The sequence below is a fragment of the Telopea speciosissima genome, chromosome 2 (assembly GCF_018873765.1).
Source record: "Telopea speciosissima isolate NSW1024214 ecotype Mountain lineage chromosome 2, Tspe_v1, whole genome shotgun sequence".
Lineage (NCBI taxonomy): Eukaryota > Viridiplantae > Streptophyta > Magnoliopsida > Proteales > Proteaceae > Telopea > Telopea speciosissima.
Window position 1 is genome coordinate 51107427 of NC_057917.1, and position 18103 is coordinate 51125529.

The window sequence follows — 18103 nt, forward strand, 5'->3', positions numbered from 1 at the left end:
AATAACAAGCACAGCAACCAACCTTTCCTCGCATTCATATGGGTATCAGCGTATCAAGATTGGTTCTTGCTGTCCACCATGAAATGAACTCAAGGTTCAAGCTTGTCCTCCATATGTCCAACCGCGCGCAAAAGTCAACTTCAATCACAGAGGATATACTTGCAAGCCGGGAAGACCATACCTGTGAAACAAATAAAACAGATGGTTATAAGATTCTGGGAACACCAAGTAAGAGGTTTCCATTTGATTTCGACGCTTGAGCTTTTCATCCTTCTTGCAGTCTGGGGTTCTTTCGATAGATCAAAACTCCTCCCTTTCATCCTTAATTCTTGGATGCACCTCGTAACAGCTCTGCTATCGGTCTTCTCTCTCTGTAACTGTCTTGAAACTTTCCAGTACATGAAAAGCTTCATCTGGACCAAAAAGATCATGGCAAGTGAAGAAGCGACGGATAGCAAAGATGGAAGCCACCATTTCCTGCATGTATGTTCTTGCGAATGAATGGAAGAGGTGAAGAGAATAGTCAGGAAAAACCCATGGAAGGCTAAGAAAAAACAGCACAACTGAAATAATTCTCGTTTGATGTTGTCCATTCGGGTTTCCTTCATGGCGATTCGTCGCCCGAAGAGGTCTTCTTCTCTTTGCCAGAGCTTGAGTAGCAAGAGATGACCAGGGCTTTCGGAGATTTCCATTAAAGGGTGATGCTGGATTGCAGAAACTGTAGCCATAGCAGACAAGAGTTTCTGTTGATGCTCTTCATCGACAGGGATTTCAACGACGTGGGATTCTTTAGATTCTGCCATTACTCTCAAGGACCAAATAAAATTTGCAACTTCAAAATGAAACAAATAAAAAATGAGAAGATAAAATTGCAAAAACACAATCTGTGTTGCTTAGTGATGCGTGAATGAGAGTGAACAGGATCTAAAAATTAAATAAATAAATAAATAAAAGGAAAGAAAGAAAGCGTGAGTGATGGAGATTGCTTTGGATGAAAAAGATTGACTCAGAATTTCAGAGATAGCGAAAGTTTAGTTTGTAGCTTTGTTGGGAGAAGATAGGGGAGAGGAAACAGATATTTGAAGGGTTGCGCCGGAGTCTCCAACGGTCAGATTTTCACTTCGTAAATGCTGTGCTCCGCCAACGGTCATTTGGTAGTATTATTTAATTGCTGTTTTATTTTCCCGGAACGTTGAATCTGGTACGTAGTAACGGTCAAATTTTGTGCAATGTGACTACTTTGGACTTCGTTGATTTATATGGAGACGTAATAACGGTCAAATTTTCCATCCAACATTTGGGGATCTGACAATGTCGTCCATTATCTGCTTGATCGATCTAAAAAAGTAAGGTTTCCTTTTTCAACTATTTGCTTATGTTACTTGTGGATCGGAAGCTAATGTTCGGAAATTTCTCTCTTTGGCAGGTGTAGGGTTTGTTATGTAGATTATTTCTTCATGCTGTCTCTGAGAGAAAAATAAAAAATTGGCCGGCATTCACGCCAAAAATTGAAGGAGGGGGGGGGGGGGGGGAATATCAGGATTTGCATACTCACCTCAAATGCAGGAAATGTTTGAGAAACGTAGAAATCTGAGTGATGGAAGGACTGAGAAATTCACTTCCGTAGTTGTAAGTATCATCTTCATTTTATTTGAGAATTTATCTCTATCTCTCTCTCTCTCTGTCTCTCTTAGATGCTTAAACACACGCTTATGCAAACATACATGTATATCATATCACCTTGGTTCTTGCTTTAGGGTTCTATTTTGTTGATTTTGGATTACTATGGTCGCTTCTTTGATGGTTCAATTATTGTTCTAATGCCACATTATACCTCTCAGAGGTTCTTGAGTTGGGTGTACAAGGTTGCTTTATAGATGGTTGAAGCAAAGGCAGGAATGAGGAAAAAGTGTTCACCAAGGTTGGTGAGCTCAAAGATGGTGTTGCAGAAGCTCGCTCTGATGGACGACAAGTACTCAGATACGCATTGCGGTATGCTTGGTTGGAGATGAAACTGGAAGGTTGCTTTATAGATGGTTGAAGCAAAGTCAGGAATGAGGAAAAAGTGTTCACCAAGGTTGGTGAGCTCAAAGATGGTGTTGCAGAAGCTCGCTCTGATGGGCGACAAGTACTCAGATACGCATTGCGGTATGCTTGGTTGGAGATGAAGCTGGCATAGCATGGTGGTTTTGCAAGTCCCTGAAGGTTTCAGCAGCTTATTGAGTTTGAGATGTCTGGACTTGACATCGAATCAGATGGACGCTGCGGTAGGTGGTTCTGCGGTAGGAGACGGGTAGATTTCAAATTATCAGGAGGGAACGAGAGGTTGAAAGTTCAATTTTCTTTGGGAGTAGGGGAGTTTGAGTAAATATAGGCCAAGTACAGGAGGGAATGATAGAAATTTTCACTTTTATATTTTGTAAGCAAATATTCTTTTCACCATTGGAGAAATGCATCTCTACAGCAGAGGGATTTCCTTATCTTCTCTCAAAGCAGACACTCCATTTTTTCGTGTTAGATTCTCACAGAAACTGGAGAAATGAATCTCTATAATGGTTGGCTTCCTCCATCAGTCGCTGAAGAAACAAAGAGAGAGAAGGATGAATTCGCGTATGTTGTGAGGTATGGGAAGGAATCATGGTGACGAGATGATCCCAAGTCAATGTATTGTACGCCTAAATGGATCTCAGTCATTGACCTGTGAGTTTGAAACACTCTCTTTTCGACTTTCAACAGTCATTTTGGTTTGAAAATTTCTGTTTTGTCATTGTTCTAGCTTCATTTTTTTTAGGTATGGTCCTGTTTCCATGTTTGGTTTTTTTTTCTTCTGTGAATTGGTTTCATTTGCTTTCTCATTCTTTTTCCTTGCTTCTCTGGTCAATATTTTACTTTGGGGGATTCTTTTCCAATGTTGGGTCCTCATTATTGTTTGTTTTTGTTTGTGATTCGCCTCCTCCGCGTTGGTTCGTTTTGATTATGCTGCCTTACTTTGCCAAAAGTCGATATTTTCTCCCTTTTAAGTTTGATATTAATAATCAAACTTGTTCGATTCTAATTAAGCACCATCTTTTATAAGTTGGTCAAAGCTGGGTCTGTGTCTAAACTCTATGGCATATTCATGAAAGCTTGCAGAGGCTAAAACTTGGACGAGGCTTATTGATGCAGCCCTGGACCTGGACCATGAAGTTGACAAAGTAGAAGCCGCCACCTCACACCCTAAGGTTCTTCGAAGATCGGTCCGGGTCAAGGAGAGGCATGCCAGGCAAGGCCAGCCCCTGCAGGGATAGATCATCCATTCCTTATCTTCCCAATAATTTAGGAAAGAAGTTGCACTTAAAAGAGGGAAGATTTGGACTGATTTGGGATTATCTCAATTTCTAAATAAATTATGCCTAAATAAATAAAGGATCAATCAGCTAGCTAGTATATTGGGTTGATTGAAGATTTGATTGAAGATTGGATTGAAGAGTGGATTTCTGATTGAGAGTATTTTGGGTAGATTGAAGAGAAGGTGGGATTTTGATTGGAAGAATATGGGGCTGATTGAAGATTGGAGATTGGAATCTTATTTTCTTTCTTTTCTTCCTTACACTTACTCAATTCCAAGTCTATATGTGAGCCTTCATGAGAATGTAGAAAGCAGATTATGAAGTTAAATGAAATTGCTCTATTTTGAGCTTTGAACTCGGTTGGAGTTCTTGCAAGTCCCATTCTCTCTTTGTTCGCTTGATCAACTCCCGGTCACGTAGGGAACGTGATTTCGACTCTCCCGATCCGTAGCTTCCAATGAGGTAGCACCATTTGGTTATTAGAGCCTAGGATTGTGAGAGCGAAAGACTATAATGGCGCCCCGACGAGCTACCCGTATAGTCCCCGTCGAGGATATCAATGCCAGGAAAGAAAACTTGCGCCTCCAGCAAGAAATTGCTGCCCTGCGACGTGAGAATGAAGCTTTGAGAAATGAATCGAGAAGTCCGAATCCGAATGAGGAGACGACCGATCCTGACTCACCTTCATCTGACAACGCGCAACCTGTTTGGGAGAGGAGGCCTCACCGAAATGGGAACCAACATTTTGGAGAGCGAGAAGTTGTGATGAAGCCCAGGCTTAGAGATGGTCGTACAACTCCCGTGGAGGACAACACAAGTGAAGTTCATACGACAATGGATGATGTTGTAGACGAACGAATCATTGTTCAGGTTGATTTCAGTAAACCCCCAATTTTCGATGAGTACCAGGATGAGTACATCAATGAACACGGTGGTTTCGAAAGTCTTGAACCAGATTACTTTTCAAAAGCACAACAACATTTCTACCCGCATCGCATTGGGTGGTTCGACATTGTCAGTACATATGATGATCTGTATTTGGCCTTTACTACTTTCACGTCTCCATTTCAACTTGTTCGAGGTATTAGCATAATCAACAAGTCATATGTGAATTCCTCATTTTTTCGAGTCATGAAGATATCCATAGCTATCTTCATCAGCTTTGAAGTGGTAATGCAAAGGTTGTTATGTATAATTGAAAATACCAACGGTGATTTTGCTTGTTTCCCGTTTGACCCCAGTGGACGACAAGCATTATTAACTAGAAAGAGAGTTCGAGGACGAACTCTTTTTCAACCTGGAGGGAATGATGCAGCCCTGGACCGGGACCATGAAGTTGACAAAGTAGAAGCCGCCACCTCACACCCTAAGGTTCTTCGAAGATCAGTTTGGGTCAAGGAGAGGCATGCCAGACAAGGCCAGCCCCTGCAGGGATAGACCATCCATTCCTTATCTTCCCAATAATTTTAAGGAAAGAAATTGCACCTAAAAGAGGGAAAATTTGGACTGATTTGGGGATATCTTAGTTTTTAAATAAATTATGCCTAAATAAATAAAGGATCAATCAGCTAGCTAGTATATAGGGTTGATTGAAGATTTGATTGAAGATTGGATTGAAGAGTGGATTTCTGATTGAGAGTATTTTGTGTAGACTGAAGAGAAGGTGGGATTTTTATTGGAAGAATATGGGGCTGATTGAAGATTGGAGATTAGAATCTTATTTTCTTTCTTTTCTTCCTTACACTTACTCAATTCCAAGTCTATATGTAATCCCTTCATGAGAATATAGAAAGTAGATTATGAAGTTAAATGAAATTGCTCTATTTTGAGCTTTGAACTCGGTTGGAGTTCTTGTAAGTCCCATTCTCTCTTTGTTCGATTGATCAACTCCCGGTCACGTAGGGAACGTGATTGTGACTCTCCCGATCTATAGCTTCCAATTAGGTTTCACCACTTATGAGCCTACAACAAACGTCAAAAACTCAACTTTCACCACCTACAAGGGGGGTTTTCTGTAAAATCTTTTTTTGGGTGGGAGGGTGGGGAGGGGGGATGGGGAAGAATAAAAGATTAGAAGGATAAAGAAGAAGCTGGCTCTGTTTGAAGGCAGGAAACGAAATCCGGTTTGCAATTGCACTCTTGATAAGAACTAGCTTCAACCTAATTTATTTTGGCCTTCCCTCATTAAACTTTTCATGGTAAAATAGTTATCCTATGTATCTTACAACTAGGCCATGAGGGTGTTGGTAGCTGTTGATTGAGAGGAATGATGAGACTGCTGGAGTGATAGACTTATTCTATTTATAATAAGTGACATATTACACCCCAATAGTACAATACACCCCCTCAAGTTGGTGCATAGATGTCACACATGCCCAACTTGCATACAATGAGTGAAACAACTTACTACTTAACCCCTTTGTAAAGACAATCTGCTAACTGATCTCCAGAGATTTTACAAAGGGAATACAAACTAGTCCTTAAGCTAACTTTTCTTTGATGAAATGACAATCTATCTCCACATGCTTGGTGCGATCGTGCTGGACTGGATTGTGAGCAATACTAATCTCGGACTTGTTGTCACAATAAAGCATCATAGCAAGGGAAACGGAAAGGTCCATGTCTTTCAAGAGACCTTGAAGCCACATCAACTCATAGATGCCATGAGACATGGCACAAAATTCAGCTTCAGCACTGGACCGAGCAACAACTGCCTGCTTCTTAGTCCTCCAAGTTACTAGGTTGCCGATCATCTAGAGAGTTGGCCCAACTAGCATTGGTAAAGGCCTTAACTCGTAAATGGCCATAAGAAGAGAGGAGGATTCCCTTTTCTAGTACATACTTTAAGTAGCGCAAAATCCGGAACACAACTTCTAAGTATGAGGAGTAAGGATCATGCATATACTGGCTTACCAGTCTAACAACAAAGGCCCTGTTAGGACCAGTCTTACTACTGAGATGAACATTCGCTTCAAGAGGAGTATCTGAAGGTCTACAACCCAACATCCCTGTCTCAGATAGAAGGTCAAGGGTATATTTCCATTAAGACAGAAAGATAACCTTGGTACAGTGGGCAACCTCAATTCCAAGAAAGTAACACAACTTACTGATCTCAAACTCTTGACCAAGATAAGTCTTTTGGTGAGAAATTTCCTATGTGTCACTCCCAGTGACAACAATGTCATCAACGTACACAATGAGGATAGCAATCTTGGAACCAGTTTTCTTAATGAACAAGGTGGGATCAGCATTGCTTTGAGTGTATGCTACAGACATCATAGCTTTGTGAAATCTTCCATACCAGGCACGAGGAAGCTGCCTCAATCCATACAAAGGTCTCTTGAGCTTGCAAACCTTTCCCTTGGTTTTCTGACATGAGAAACCAGGAGGAATTCCATGTATAATGGGAAGAAACCAGGTCTTCTTCCAATTCTCCATGAAGAAATGTGTTCTTAACGTCAAGTTGTTGCAAATCCCATTCAAGATTCACAGCACAAGAAAGAATCACACAGATGGTATTCATTTTTGCAACTGGTGGTAACGTCTCCTAGTAATCTAGGCCATAAGTCAAGATAAATCCCCTTGCAACCAGCCTAGCCTTGTACTGGTCCACTGTTCCATCCATATTTTGCTTTCCAATGAAAACCCATTTGCAACTCACTGTCATTTTCTGTGGTGGAAGAGAGACCATATCCCAAAGTACCATTCTTTTTCAGGGCTTGCATTTCTTCAATCATGCCTGCCTTCCACTATGATTCTGTGATAGCTTCTTGCCAATTCTGGGGAATGGAAATAGATGACAAGGAAGACACAAAGGTATGATGATATGAAGGAGAAAGTGAGTTGCACGAAACCACCTTAGCAATAAGATGTTGGTTACAAAATCTCATTCTCTTTCTCTTTCGAATATAAATAGCTTGCTTCAACTCTGATTTAATGCTAACCATACAATAATCCGGATGGACTTAGCACACTCTGGAGTCCGTCGACTTAACACACCATTAAATTCGTAAAGAAGATAGTTGTTCGCAGATACACACAAACAAAAGCAAAAGCACAAAAGTGCATCTATTATTTAATCAGTATTGTTCTCATTGTCATCATTGTTGGAGTGGTGGAGCCATGCTTTGTCATCATTCATCATGAATTCCATGTGATTTTGCATTATATTGTCGATTAAAGGATTCTGCAACGTGGAAGAGTGGTCCCAAGCAGTGTTGGTAGTGTATAGGATGTGGTTTTGAATCACAAGTGACAGACATTGTTCTGAGCACACATGTTGAACATGAACAATTTCCATTGGTCTGGAACTTCCTTTCGCCTTTCAAAGGGGTCATATTCGGCAAAGCTGTGCAGCTGGTATGTTGGGTTGAAGGTGATAGGGGCTGGTCGGGAGTGGTTTACAAAGAGGGGAGGACGATGGACGATGAAGGAAGAATATACTTGGTTATCTAGGAAATGGCTTAAACGGCAATGCCAGTTTGATTGGAGTTAAAAAGGAGAAGTTTGGCAAATAAATGTTGATTGGGAGGGACTAGGCCTTGCTGGTAAATATATCCTTCATGCATTTGTATGGAAAACAGATGGCTATTTTAAAAACAATTAGGAGGTGCTAGAAGAAGACGAGGAATTTGCCAATGGTGAAGAGTATAAGGTAAGGGATAATCAGGATGAGAGTTAACCCAATAATAAAATACACCATGTTTATAAACTAGGATGGGGAGAATGCTTTTGTAGGTAGTAAGGCTAAAATTATAAATGGTCCTTCCTGTGATGTCACCAAGGATTTCAGGGGGGAAGGGCTAGTAGGAATGGCGGTCTTGAGGAGGATGAAGATGATCCTGGGGTGAGAGGAAAACAGAGGAAGGGATTGATGGGGAATAGGAAATCATCTAACACATTTTGCTTGCCTTTAATATGTTTTACCATGAAAGACCATTTTGCAAACCAATCTGCCCATCTGAGAAGTGGTGCAAAGAAGTAGTAGAAGTGGTGTTGGTGATGGGTGTAGTAGGAATGTTTTCTCTGCAAGGGCTACCAGTAGCTATGGTAGGACAGGTACTGGTAATCAAAACACTGCTAATATGAAAACTTCAGCTAATGTGAGGGGAGCTACCATCACCGGTCCTAACACTGCTCCCAATGAGAGGATGACATCAGACTCATTTAGGCAAGCTACCAACGCTGATGATGAAGAAACTGATTTTGGGTATGATAATGATGACATTGACTCTGAATACAGTGGAGAGCATGGAAATGACAACTCAGATGATGCTACATCAGATGAGTATGATGAGGAGGAAACACTTAATAATGAAGGGAATGAAGGTTGGAATATAGATGAGGAATTAGATGAGAAGGATGAGTGGAACTTGCTAGATGAAGAGATAGGTAATGTTGATGCAGCAACTAATTTTTTCAGTTACATTCAGATTTTGAAAATGTACAAAAGTTTAGATTTTGTTATAAAAGGAGGCTTTGATATTTTGAGATTAAAAAAATAAGAGCAATTGGGTGACAACCATATGTGCTTCGGATGGGTGCCCATGGAGGGTACATGCATCACTTACTAGTGATGGTGTAATTTTCATGATCAAGTCAATAGAACCATCTCATACATGTGCAACCATATCAAAAATCTCCAATGCAACATCTCCTTAGATAGCAAAGGTACTTTCTGCTAGGCTTAGGGAAGTGCCTGATATGAATACTAAGAGTATAATTTCTAACATACAAAATCAATATAGTAAACAAGTTGCAGTGCTACAGAGCCAAGCTAATTGCCAAGGGAGAGCATTCAAGTAACCATATTGATGCATATGCCAAATTGCCATCATATTGTGAGATGCTTCTGAATAAAAAATCCTGGCTCAGTGGTTTTGTTGAAATCAGAGACAACAGATGAGTTTAGTGAAAACCCAAGTTTCCAGAGATTTTTTATTTGTTTTGATGCTTGTAAGAAGGGACTTTTGAATGGATGTATGTAAAATCCGTAATAAATTTAAATTTTTAGAACTTGTATGATTTCAGGTTCCAGTTTCGTGTCGATGCTTGCTTCGATGTTATGGGCTGCATCGGTCAAGGCATTAGATCAATCCACTGACACACCTATGGAGGATTCCAGGGAGTCTTCTTCTCAACATGCCCTTCTGGAGTCAGAGAACCCTAGTGGGGTCCCACATCTAAGCTACATGTGTCGGATCTGCTACCTGGAGGGCATGCAGAGTCTCTCCCTAAACTAAATGCATTGTAAGTATAGTTTAAATGTATTTATATGCTGATTGTATGACCAAATAGAGTTAGAGGGGTATTTTAGTAAATTTACCGCTGTGGGACCTGCATCCCCAGTGGGGAATGCTGTCCTTAGTAGTTACCCGTGTTCGGATTATCCCTGATGTCGTCTGACGTCGCTCTAAGGTTAGATTAGAACAATAAAAATAGATTTCTGGTTATAAACTGATTTGAAAATCAGTTTTAGAAGTAATTATTGCTCAAAAGACCAGATTACCCCCTTAGTGCTTAAGTTACTATATAAGCATTCCTATCCTCCTTACTATGCATCCATTCTACCAAAACCAAGGGAGGAAAAAACGATTCAGCTTGGGGAGAAAAGAAAGAAGGAAGAAGAAGAAGAAACCTACGGCTACGGTTAGACATTTGAGCTTGGATTTCCATTAGAGCTGGATTTGAAGCTGTTATTGGCTCTCTAAAACCTAAATCAGGTTGGTTTCCTTCTATCTCCATGCTGTTAGATATGTCTTCTCCCTCTCTTCTTTCCTCTTTTTCATTCTAAACCCTTGGCAGCCATGAAAGTCTGTAAATCAAGCTTTGGAAATGGGAATTTGACCTATATAAATCTGATTTAGGTTAGATAAGGTTCAGACATAGCAGGAAATCATGGCTGCCTCCCAAATTGACCCCAAATCTGGTTCCATGAACCAGATTATAGAACCCTAACTTTCCAATGTGGGTTAAATACCCAAAATCCCCAAATTGGAATGTAATTTCTTCTCTAATTTCAGTCCTATTGCAGCCTAAGCTACTGGCTGCCATTAAAGCCTCCTAACCAAGCTGCTATACTGAAAATTTAATGTCTCTGGGACTGATTTAAGTCAAATTACACTCCCTTACACCTGAGATTCATGGCAGTCCCTTTACTTATGTTCAATTCTGGATCTAGGGATCAAATTTTAGAACCCTAAATCCACCAATTTGGAACCTATAATTTAATTCCCCTAATTTTGATTTAATTCTTGAAATTAAACAAATATATGAGCTGACCACCTTAGAATAGGTTGAAACCATGAAATTGGACCCCTAAATTAAATTGACCCATCTTAAAATAGGGTTAGAACACCAAATTAGACCCAATTGAGGTTCAGATCTTGAGTTAAGTTATATGTTTCCTGCTGAATTTCAAATTACAGCTGAAACATGAAACCTATTGAACCCTGGCATAGTGAATTAGGTTAATTTGACCAATTTCTCCAAATTAGTTATGGGTTTTCAATTAAATCAACCTAATTAAGTCGACCCACCTTAAATTGAGTCTAAATCATGAAATTGGACCCTTGCATCCAAGGATCCATGCACCAGGAACAAAACCCCCAATTCTGCCCTCTAATCCGATCCAATATTTTTGGACAGAAATGCCCCTGGACCCTTGGTTAGACCTTAGACTGCCTTCTGACCCTAACACTTGATCTTTTCTAATGTTTTAGGGCTGCCTTTGGACTGTTTATCCTGTGTTTATCTTTATTGCTGGGATCCTTGGAGGAGGGAATTTTGACTTAATTTATGTGTGTTTCTTACTTAATTCTTGTTTATTCTGTGTGTCATGTTATGTTTCATTAACAGTACACTGTTCATGTAGTTTCTTAGCTTAATTTTCTTTTGCACTAGTTGCATGTGATTATTGGCTGCATTGGCATTTGCATTTGTATTGATATTTATTGTTATGATTCAATTGATGAAAGTTAAGTACTGTCTATTCTTACAACTCAGCTATCCATACATGTTCTTCATGCATAGATTGCACTGGGCTAGGCTGATATGTCATAACCCAGTACTACGCCCCTTACCAATAGGGGGTGAGGTGTTGGACAACCCGTGGTACAGCCGAAGGGTATGCTGGGGTGCCATTTACTGTCCCATGTTAGTGTGTGTATTCCGCTGTGGGAATAAATAGTAGGGTTGGTCATTGGGGGTCTGTTGGGTTAACTTGCCTGGTGATATGCTTTCCTGGCGGGTCCTCACCGTGGTAGAATGGTTTCGCTCGGGTGACCGACGTCTGGTTATGTGTTTCCGGGACCGAGGTTAGCATCTACCACAGTAGTACTTGAACCTCATGAGACTTAGTATCCATGCTAGGACATGCTACATAGGTCATTCATCATAATTGTTGCGACATGTTTTGCATGCATTCCCTTATTGGGCTCAGTCGAGAGCTCACCCCTCGTGATCACTCTATTTTACAGATAAGACTACTGTTGCTGCTGCTTGTATTTCTATGGGGACTCCTTCTGTTCAGGATTCTCCTGTTGACCGTGGAGTTAATACTCCTGTTCTAGTGGAGCACGAAGTGACGACTGCTCGTTCTCCTGATCTCCCAGACTGTTCAGGCTTCTTCTTCCTTTTTGTTATATCACTTTTGTAGTACTTATTGTATATAATCTTTTGAGATAGTGTTACATCTTTTGTGAACCAGCATTGTAACCCTGCTATACATGAATGTTAATATATATAAATATAACTGTTATCACTAGTTTCCCTTAATTATTGTCTTATGTCTTATTAAATTGCTTCCGCTGCACTTTGATTCAGTTTATCGTGAATGAAACTGCAAATAGAGCATTGCATTGTGATTTTGGTTGGATGTCTGGGACATCCTGTCACACTTAGCCCTTATCAACCGGACCGGGGTGTGACAATGTAGACCTTTTATAGGTCTAGATGGATGTCATCTTAAGGGCAAATTTGGTGGAATATTGCTGTCTGTTGTTTCTTTTGATGGGATTAATAGCTTGTTTCCTATTGCATTTAGTATTGTTGCAGTGGAGAACGAAGAAACTTGAGAGTACTTTCTGTATGGTTTGGCTGATGCACTTCGGAGCGTTGTGGATTACATGAACTTTTGACATTCATGACAGACAAACAGAAGGTATGGTTTCATGAACTTACATCTAATCTTACATTATATGTACAAATGAATCATATATATAGTCTAAATTGTGTTAAATCATGTATTTTGTAGGGTCTTATACATGCTATTAGCATCATATTTATAGGACTTGTTGTAGACATCTCTATAGTAATTTTGAAGCCTCTTTTCTTGGCCTATTATTGAAGACCTTCTTTTGGAAAGCAGCACAAACAAGCAATGAATTTATGTATAAGAAAGCAATTGAAAAGATGAAAGACACCAATGTGGATGCACACGATTGGTTGTTAAGGAATCCCCCTAGTACATGGTCCAAACATGCATTTGATAGTAGTGCAAAGTGTGACCATGTTATTAATAACATGATAGAGTCATTCAATTTCTTGGATAGGGCCACTGAGGAACAAGACTGTTTAAAACCTAATAGATGAGATTAGGGAGAAATTAATGACTAGATTAAGGGGAAAGTACACTTTTGCTTGCTCTCTTGAGGGGAAGGTTACACCAACTGTAAAAAAGAAGCTGCACTTGATTGTCTGTGATGTAAGGTTTTGTAAGGCATAGTTTTCTGGAGAAAATCAATTTGAAGTCTCACTGATGGACTGACAAGGTTTTCAGTCAACTTGAGCACTAGATCATGTTGTTGTGGAGTTTGGAACATTTTAGGAATCCCTTGTAAGCATGCAGCAGCATGCATTAGAGATCAGAGGGGAAAAACATTGAAGATTTCTGTGACTTATATTACAGTGTAGAGAAACTTTGACTAACATACAGGGAGATGATTAGTCCAATGCCAGATCTGTAAGTGTTGACAATTAATACAACTATACTAAATGGTGTGCTCCAACCTCCAAAATTGAAGACAACTTGGTAGACCTCGAAGAAATAGGCGATGGGAACTTGGTGAGGCAGACCGTCCAGATTTTAGGAAGAAAAATCAGTCAATGAAGTGTGGTCATTGGAAAGAAGTCGGCCATAATAGTAGGGGTTGTCAGCAGGGACCAACTGCCAGTCAGGTAGCTATTGTCAATGTATTAAATTATGTGTTTTCATTCACATAAGTATGGATATGGTTTCAATCTATTTTGGTTTTCTTTTCTATATAGATAAGCCAAAGGAATGCCCCTCAAAGAATGACTAGGTCTTAAGCCTCTACTACAACCACTATCACTGATCAGGCAAGGAAAAGAGCAAGAATGGTAGCTAGGCAAGGCAAAATCTGGGAAATCAAGGGAAGGTTCATTGGTGCTAAATCCCAAGGAGAGGATGAAAATAATTTATTTTTCTTTTAAACTTGGTGGTTGTAATAACTTTTAATATAGGTCACTGTTGAAGTTCAGAAGGTGCTTTCACCCTCATAAGAGTGAAGTTCCTTTTTTTTGTATGCAAACTTTTTTTCAGCAAACTCTTGGTTAGCCCTCATTTGTAATCACATACTATTGGAATTGCTACTCCTATCTTTTTTGCTTTCATATCTCTTTCTTCTTAATCTGATGTGAGTTAGCAATTGCTGGAGGTGCTACCTGAACATAGGAGTTCAAGTTTTGTAGGAGAATTGAGATTTTGCATTTGCTTTCATATCTCTTTCTTCTATTGTTGGATGGATAGTATGATTATCTTAATCATATGGTCAGCACTGTATTGGACTATTTGCTCATTTACCAATACCAATGATTAGTACCCTTCTTGATTTGTGCCAATACCAATTGACTAGAATTCTCCAATTTGACAGTAATAATTATTTGTAGGTTGGGCATCAACATATATATTAGTGCATGAAAAACCCTCCTGACACTCGAGCCGCTAGAAATTTCTGCAATGCTGTGGCTCACTTCTGGCAGCAACATACCTCTGTTTCCTTGAGTTCTAACAATTACCCACCCCAACACTTAGTGTTTTCCTGCGATTACAAGCAATGATTCCTTTCCATAGATTTAAAAATCACTATTTATTTATTTATTTGGCGAAGTATCCATCCACATGAAGAGCTAGAGATCCAACCATTATAGCTTAAATGCTAGATAAATACCAGGGGAAGGGAAGGAAAACAATAGGAATACTGATTTAAAGAAATGTGTATCCTAGTATGAAACACACTCATTTTGATTGGGAACAGGGGAATAAAGACCCTCGTATGGATTTAAATGGTGATCTTTTAATTAAATAAAATTACCACAACCAACAAGGTGCATTCTTTGTCCCCAAAGTGCTAAGAATATCATTACAAAAACTTTGAAAATTATACTTAGCGCTTTAAAAGCAATACAATTACTGCAACCAACAAGACTATTACAATATTAACCCTATATAGTAGAGTTTCATCAGCTTCAGTGCATTCTTTGTCCTACGATTGTCTTCCTTGATATGTTGCAAGTCTAGAATTCTTTCACCTACATTTGTCTGTGGGTTGTGTCACTAGGCATAGTCATAACTCTTGGTCCTTGTACGGGGTCACACCAAATGAAGAAATTACAACCACCTCCAGGATACTTTGTACAACATTCGTATAGCCTGTTTGGGTTGTCTGAAGATTGTGTAATTCTTACTGATACTCTTCTATTACAAAAACACTTCATGTTCAAATACCTTAAGTGTGAACATGAAGTGTTTTTGTAATAGAAGAACATCAGTAAGAATTACACAATCTTCAGATAACCCGAACAGGCTATACGAATGTTGTACAAAGTATCCTGGAGGTGGTTGTAATTTCTTCATTTGGTGTGACCTCGTACAAGGACCAAGAGTATTGACTGTGCCCAGTGACAACCGACAGACAAATGTAGGTGAAAGAATTCCAGACTTGTAACATATCGTGGAAGACAATCGCAGGACAAAGAATGCACTGAAGCGGATGAAACTCTACTATATAGGGTTAATATTGTAATAGTCTTGTTGATTGCGGTAATTGTATTGCTTTTGAAGCGCTAAGTATAATTTTCAAAGTTTTTGTTATGATATTCTTAGCACTTTGGGGACAAAGAATGCACCTTGTTGGTTGTGGTAATTTTTTTTAATTAAAAAGATCATCATTTAAATTCATACGAGGGTCTTTATTCCTCTGTTCCCAATCAGAATGAGTGTGTTTCATACTTGGATACACATTTCTTTAAATCAGTATTCCTATTGTTTTCCTTCCCTTCCCCTGGTATTTATCTAGCATTTAAGCTATAATGATTGGATCTCTAGCACTTCATGAAATTTCTGCAATGCTGTGGCTCACTTCTGGCAGCATCATACCTCTGTTTCCTTGAGTTCTAACAATTACCCACCCCAACACTTAGTGTTTTTCTGCGTTTACAAGCAATGATTCCTTTCCATAGATTTAAATACCTTAAGTGTGAACATGAAGTGTTTTTGTAATAGAAGAACATCAGTAAGAATTACACAATCTTCAGATAACCCGAACAGGCTATACGAATATTGTACAGAGTATCCTGAAGGTGGTTGTAATTTCTTCTCTTGGTGTGACCTCGTACAAGGACCAAGAGTATTGACTGTGCCCAGTGACAACCGACAGACAAATGTAGGTGAAAGAATTCCAGACTTGTAACATATCGTGGAAGACAATCGCAGGACAAAGAATGCACTGAAGCGGATGAAACTCTACTATATAGGGTTAATATTGTAATAGCCTTGTTGATTGCGGTACTTGTATTGCTTTTGAAGCGCTAAGTATAATTTTCAAAGTTTTTGTTATGATATTCTTAGCACTTTGGGGACAAAGAATGCACCTTGTTGGTTGTGGTAATTTTTTTTAATTAAAAAGATCATCATTTAAATTCATACGAGGGTCTTTATTCCTCTGTTCCCAATCAGAATGAGTGTGTTTCATACTTGGATACACATTTCTTTAAATCAGTATTCCTATTGTTTTCCTTCCCTACCCCTGGTATTTATCTAGCATTTAAGCTATAATGATTGGATCTCTAGCTCTTCATGTGGATGGATACTTCGCCAAATAAATAAATAAATAGTGATTTTTAAATCTATGGAAAGGAATCATTGCTTGTAAACATAGGAAAACACTAAGTGTTGGGGTGGGTAATTGTTAGAACTCAAGGAAACAGAGGTATGATGCTGCTAGAAGTGAGCCACAGCATTGCAGAAATTTCTACCAGCCAGCCCAGCGCATACACGCAGGCCAGCTCGGCCAATGGCAGCGCCAACCGGACAGACCCAGCCGAGCGGATCAGCCAGGCCAGATCCGCAAATAAAAAAATAAATAAATAAAAAAAGAAAAAAAGAAAAAAAAGGGTGAAGGGAAGACCGACCAGGTCCGGAAGAGTAGACCTGCCCGGCCAGCCCAGCTGAGCAGGTCTGCTCGGCCAGGCCGAGAAAAAAAAAAAAAAAAAAAGAAGAAGAGAAGAAAAAGGGCCAAGGGGAGGCCGACCAGACCAAGCCGAGCAGGTCTGCCCGGCCAAGACCAATCAACTAAGAAAAAAAAGAGAAAGAGGGAGAAAAAGAAAAAAAGGAAAAGGCCGGTGTCCGCCAAGCCCATACTCCCTCACCCGCCTTCTGCGTCTAAGGGAGTAGGGGGCATCTGATAGGGCCAAACAGACCCCGACCAATGATGCAAGGACACGTGGACACCAACACTATCGGCAACGGAACAGATGACGACGATGACATCACCATCTTACCGTACAAGGTAGGGAGACCCTGACCCCTATCCAACCAAGCTACGCAACCGACAGATAACCACTACCTGTTGAAGATTGCTCTCAATGGGGGAGGAACAGTCTCACTCAGATGCAACCTCGGGAGACTCCCAGTGATAGTGAACTACGGAAATACAACCGCCTTGGAGGACTCCCTTGCTATAAATAGTAGGCGAAGGGACCCGGGTAAGGCATCTCACCATTATTGATTCTGACTCTTTCGTACTTCCTCTACTTACTGTTCTGCCGGACTGACTTTGGCATCAAAGAGTCCCCCTTCAGAGTCCGCTCTGGGTCTCTTCAGTGCTCTTCCACTTTTTGCTGATCTCCACGTCATTGAGCAGGATTCCGGCGGCAACAGGTAGTATGTATATGACTGACTGTTGTTTTAGTTGTTATGTTTCTTTCCTTCTACTTTTATTATTAATATTTTGTCTTTGCAAAGATCCATGTAACCAACCCTATTTAATTGGGATAAGGCTGAATTGTTGTTGTTGTTTCTTGGTTGGAAACTCAAATAACACCTAAAGGAACATGGATTCTCTTGTTTCAGGCTTGCCTGAGGCTGAAACGGTAAAATTGATCTTTTGAAGCTGAAGGCCCCAAAGTATTCATAGTCCTGTGGCATAAATGAGGCCTCCAATTAGAACATGCAACATTAGATTAAGTGAGAAAGCCTTCATTTATATCATAAAGTTGAGAGAAAGCTAAATCGTTATGTAACAGCCAGACTTCTATTATAAAACAAGCATGATGCACATTCTAGAGCTTTGTTACTCAAGATTAAAGCTGCTGTAGTAAAACAAAAGTCTGGATTAATTGCCGATGGAGATAAAATGCCTAGCATGAAAGCATACCTTGGGAAAGAAAGTAATCAATCATGAGGGCTGAGACTTCTTTTTAGTTGAGCAAAACTTACACATGAAATTTATTTTGGTTTTCTGTCTGCTTTCATT

General features: G+C 39.8%; 2 protein-coding genes across 2 annotated transcripts; both read right to left on the reverse strand.

Moving 5' to 3' along the window:
* Nucleotides 1-8: 8 nt before the first annotated feature.
* LOC122650004 lies at nucleotides 9-867 on the reverse strand. The gene has a single exon (XM_043843289.1). It carries the CDS (start codon nucleotides 801-803, stop codon nucleotides 141-143), a length of 663 nt encoding a protein of 220 aa, XP_043699224.1. The 5' UTR covers nucleotides 804-867; the 3' UTR covers nucleotides 9-140.
* Nucleotides 868-6050: 5183 nt separating this feature from the next.
* LOC122650829 (uncharacterized mitochondrial protein AtMg00810-like) lies at nucleotides 6051-6852 on the reverse strand. Its single transcript, XM_043844203.1, has 3 exons — nucleotides 6684-6852; nucleotides 6494-6595; nucleotides 6051-6337 (listed from the first exon to the last, which is right to left on the reverse strand). Exons 1-3 carry the CDS (start codon nucleotides 6850-6852, stop codon nucleotides 6051-6053), a joined length of 558 nt encoding a protein of 185 aa, XP_043700138.1.
* Between the last annotated feature and the right edge of the window lie 11251 nt (nucleotides 6853-18103).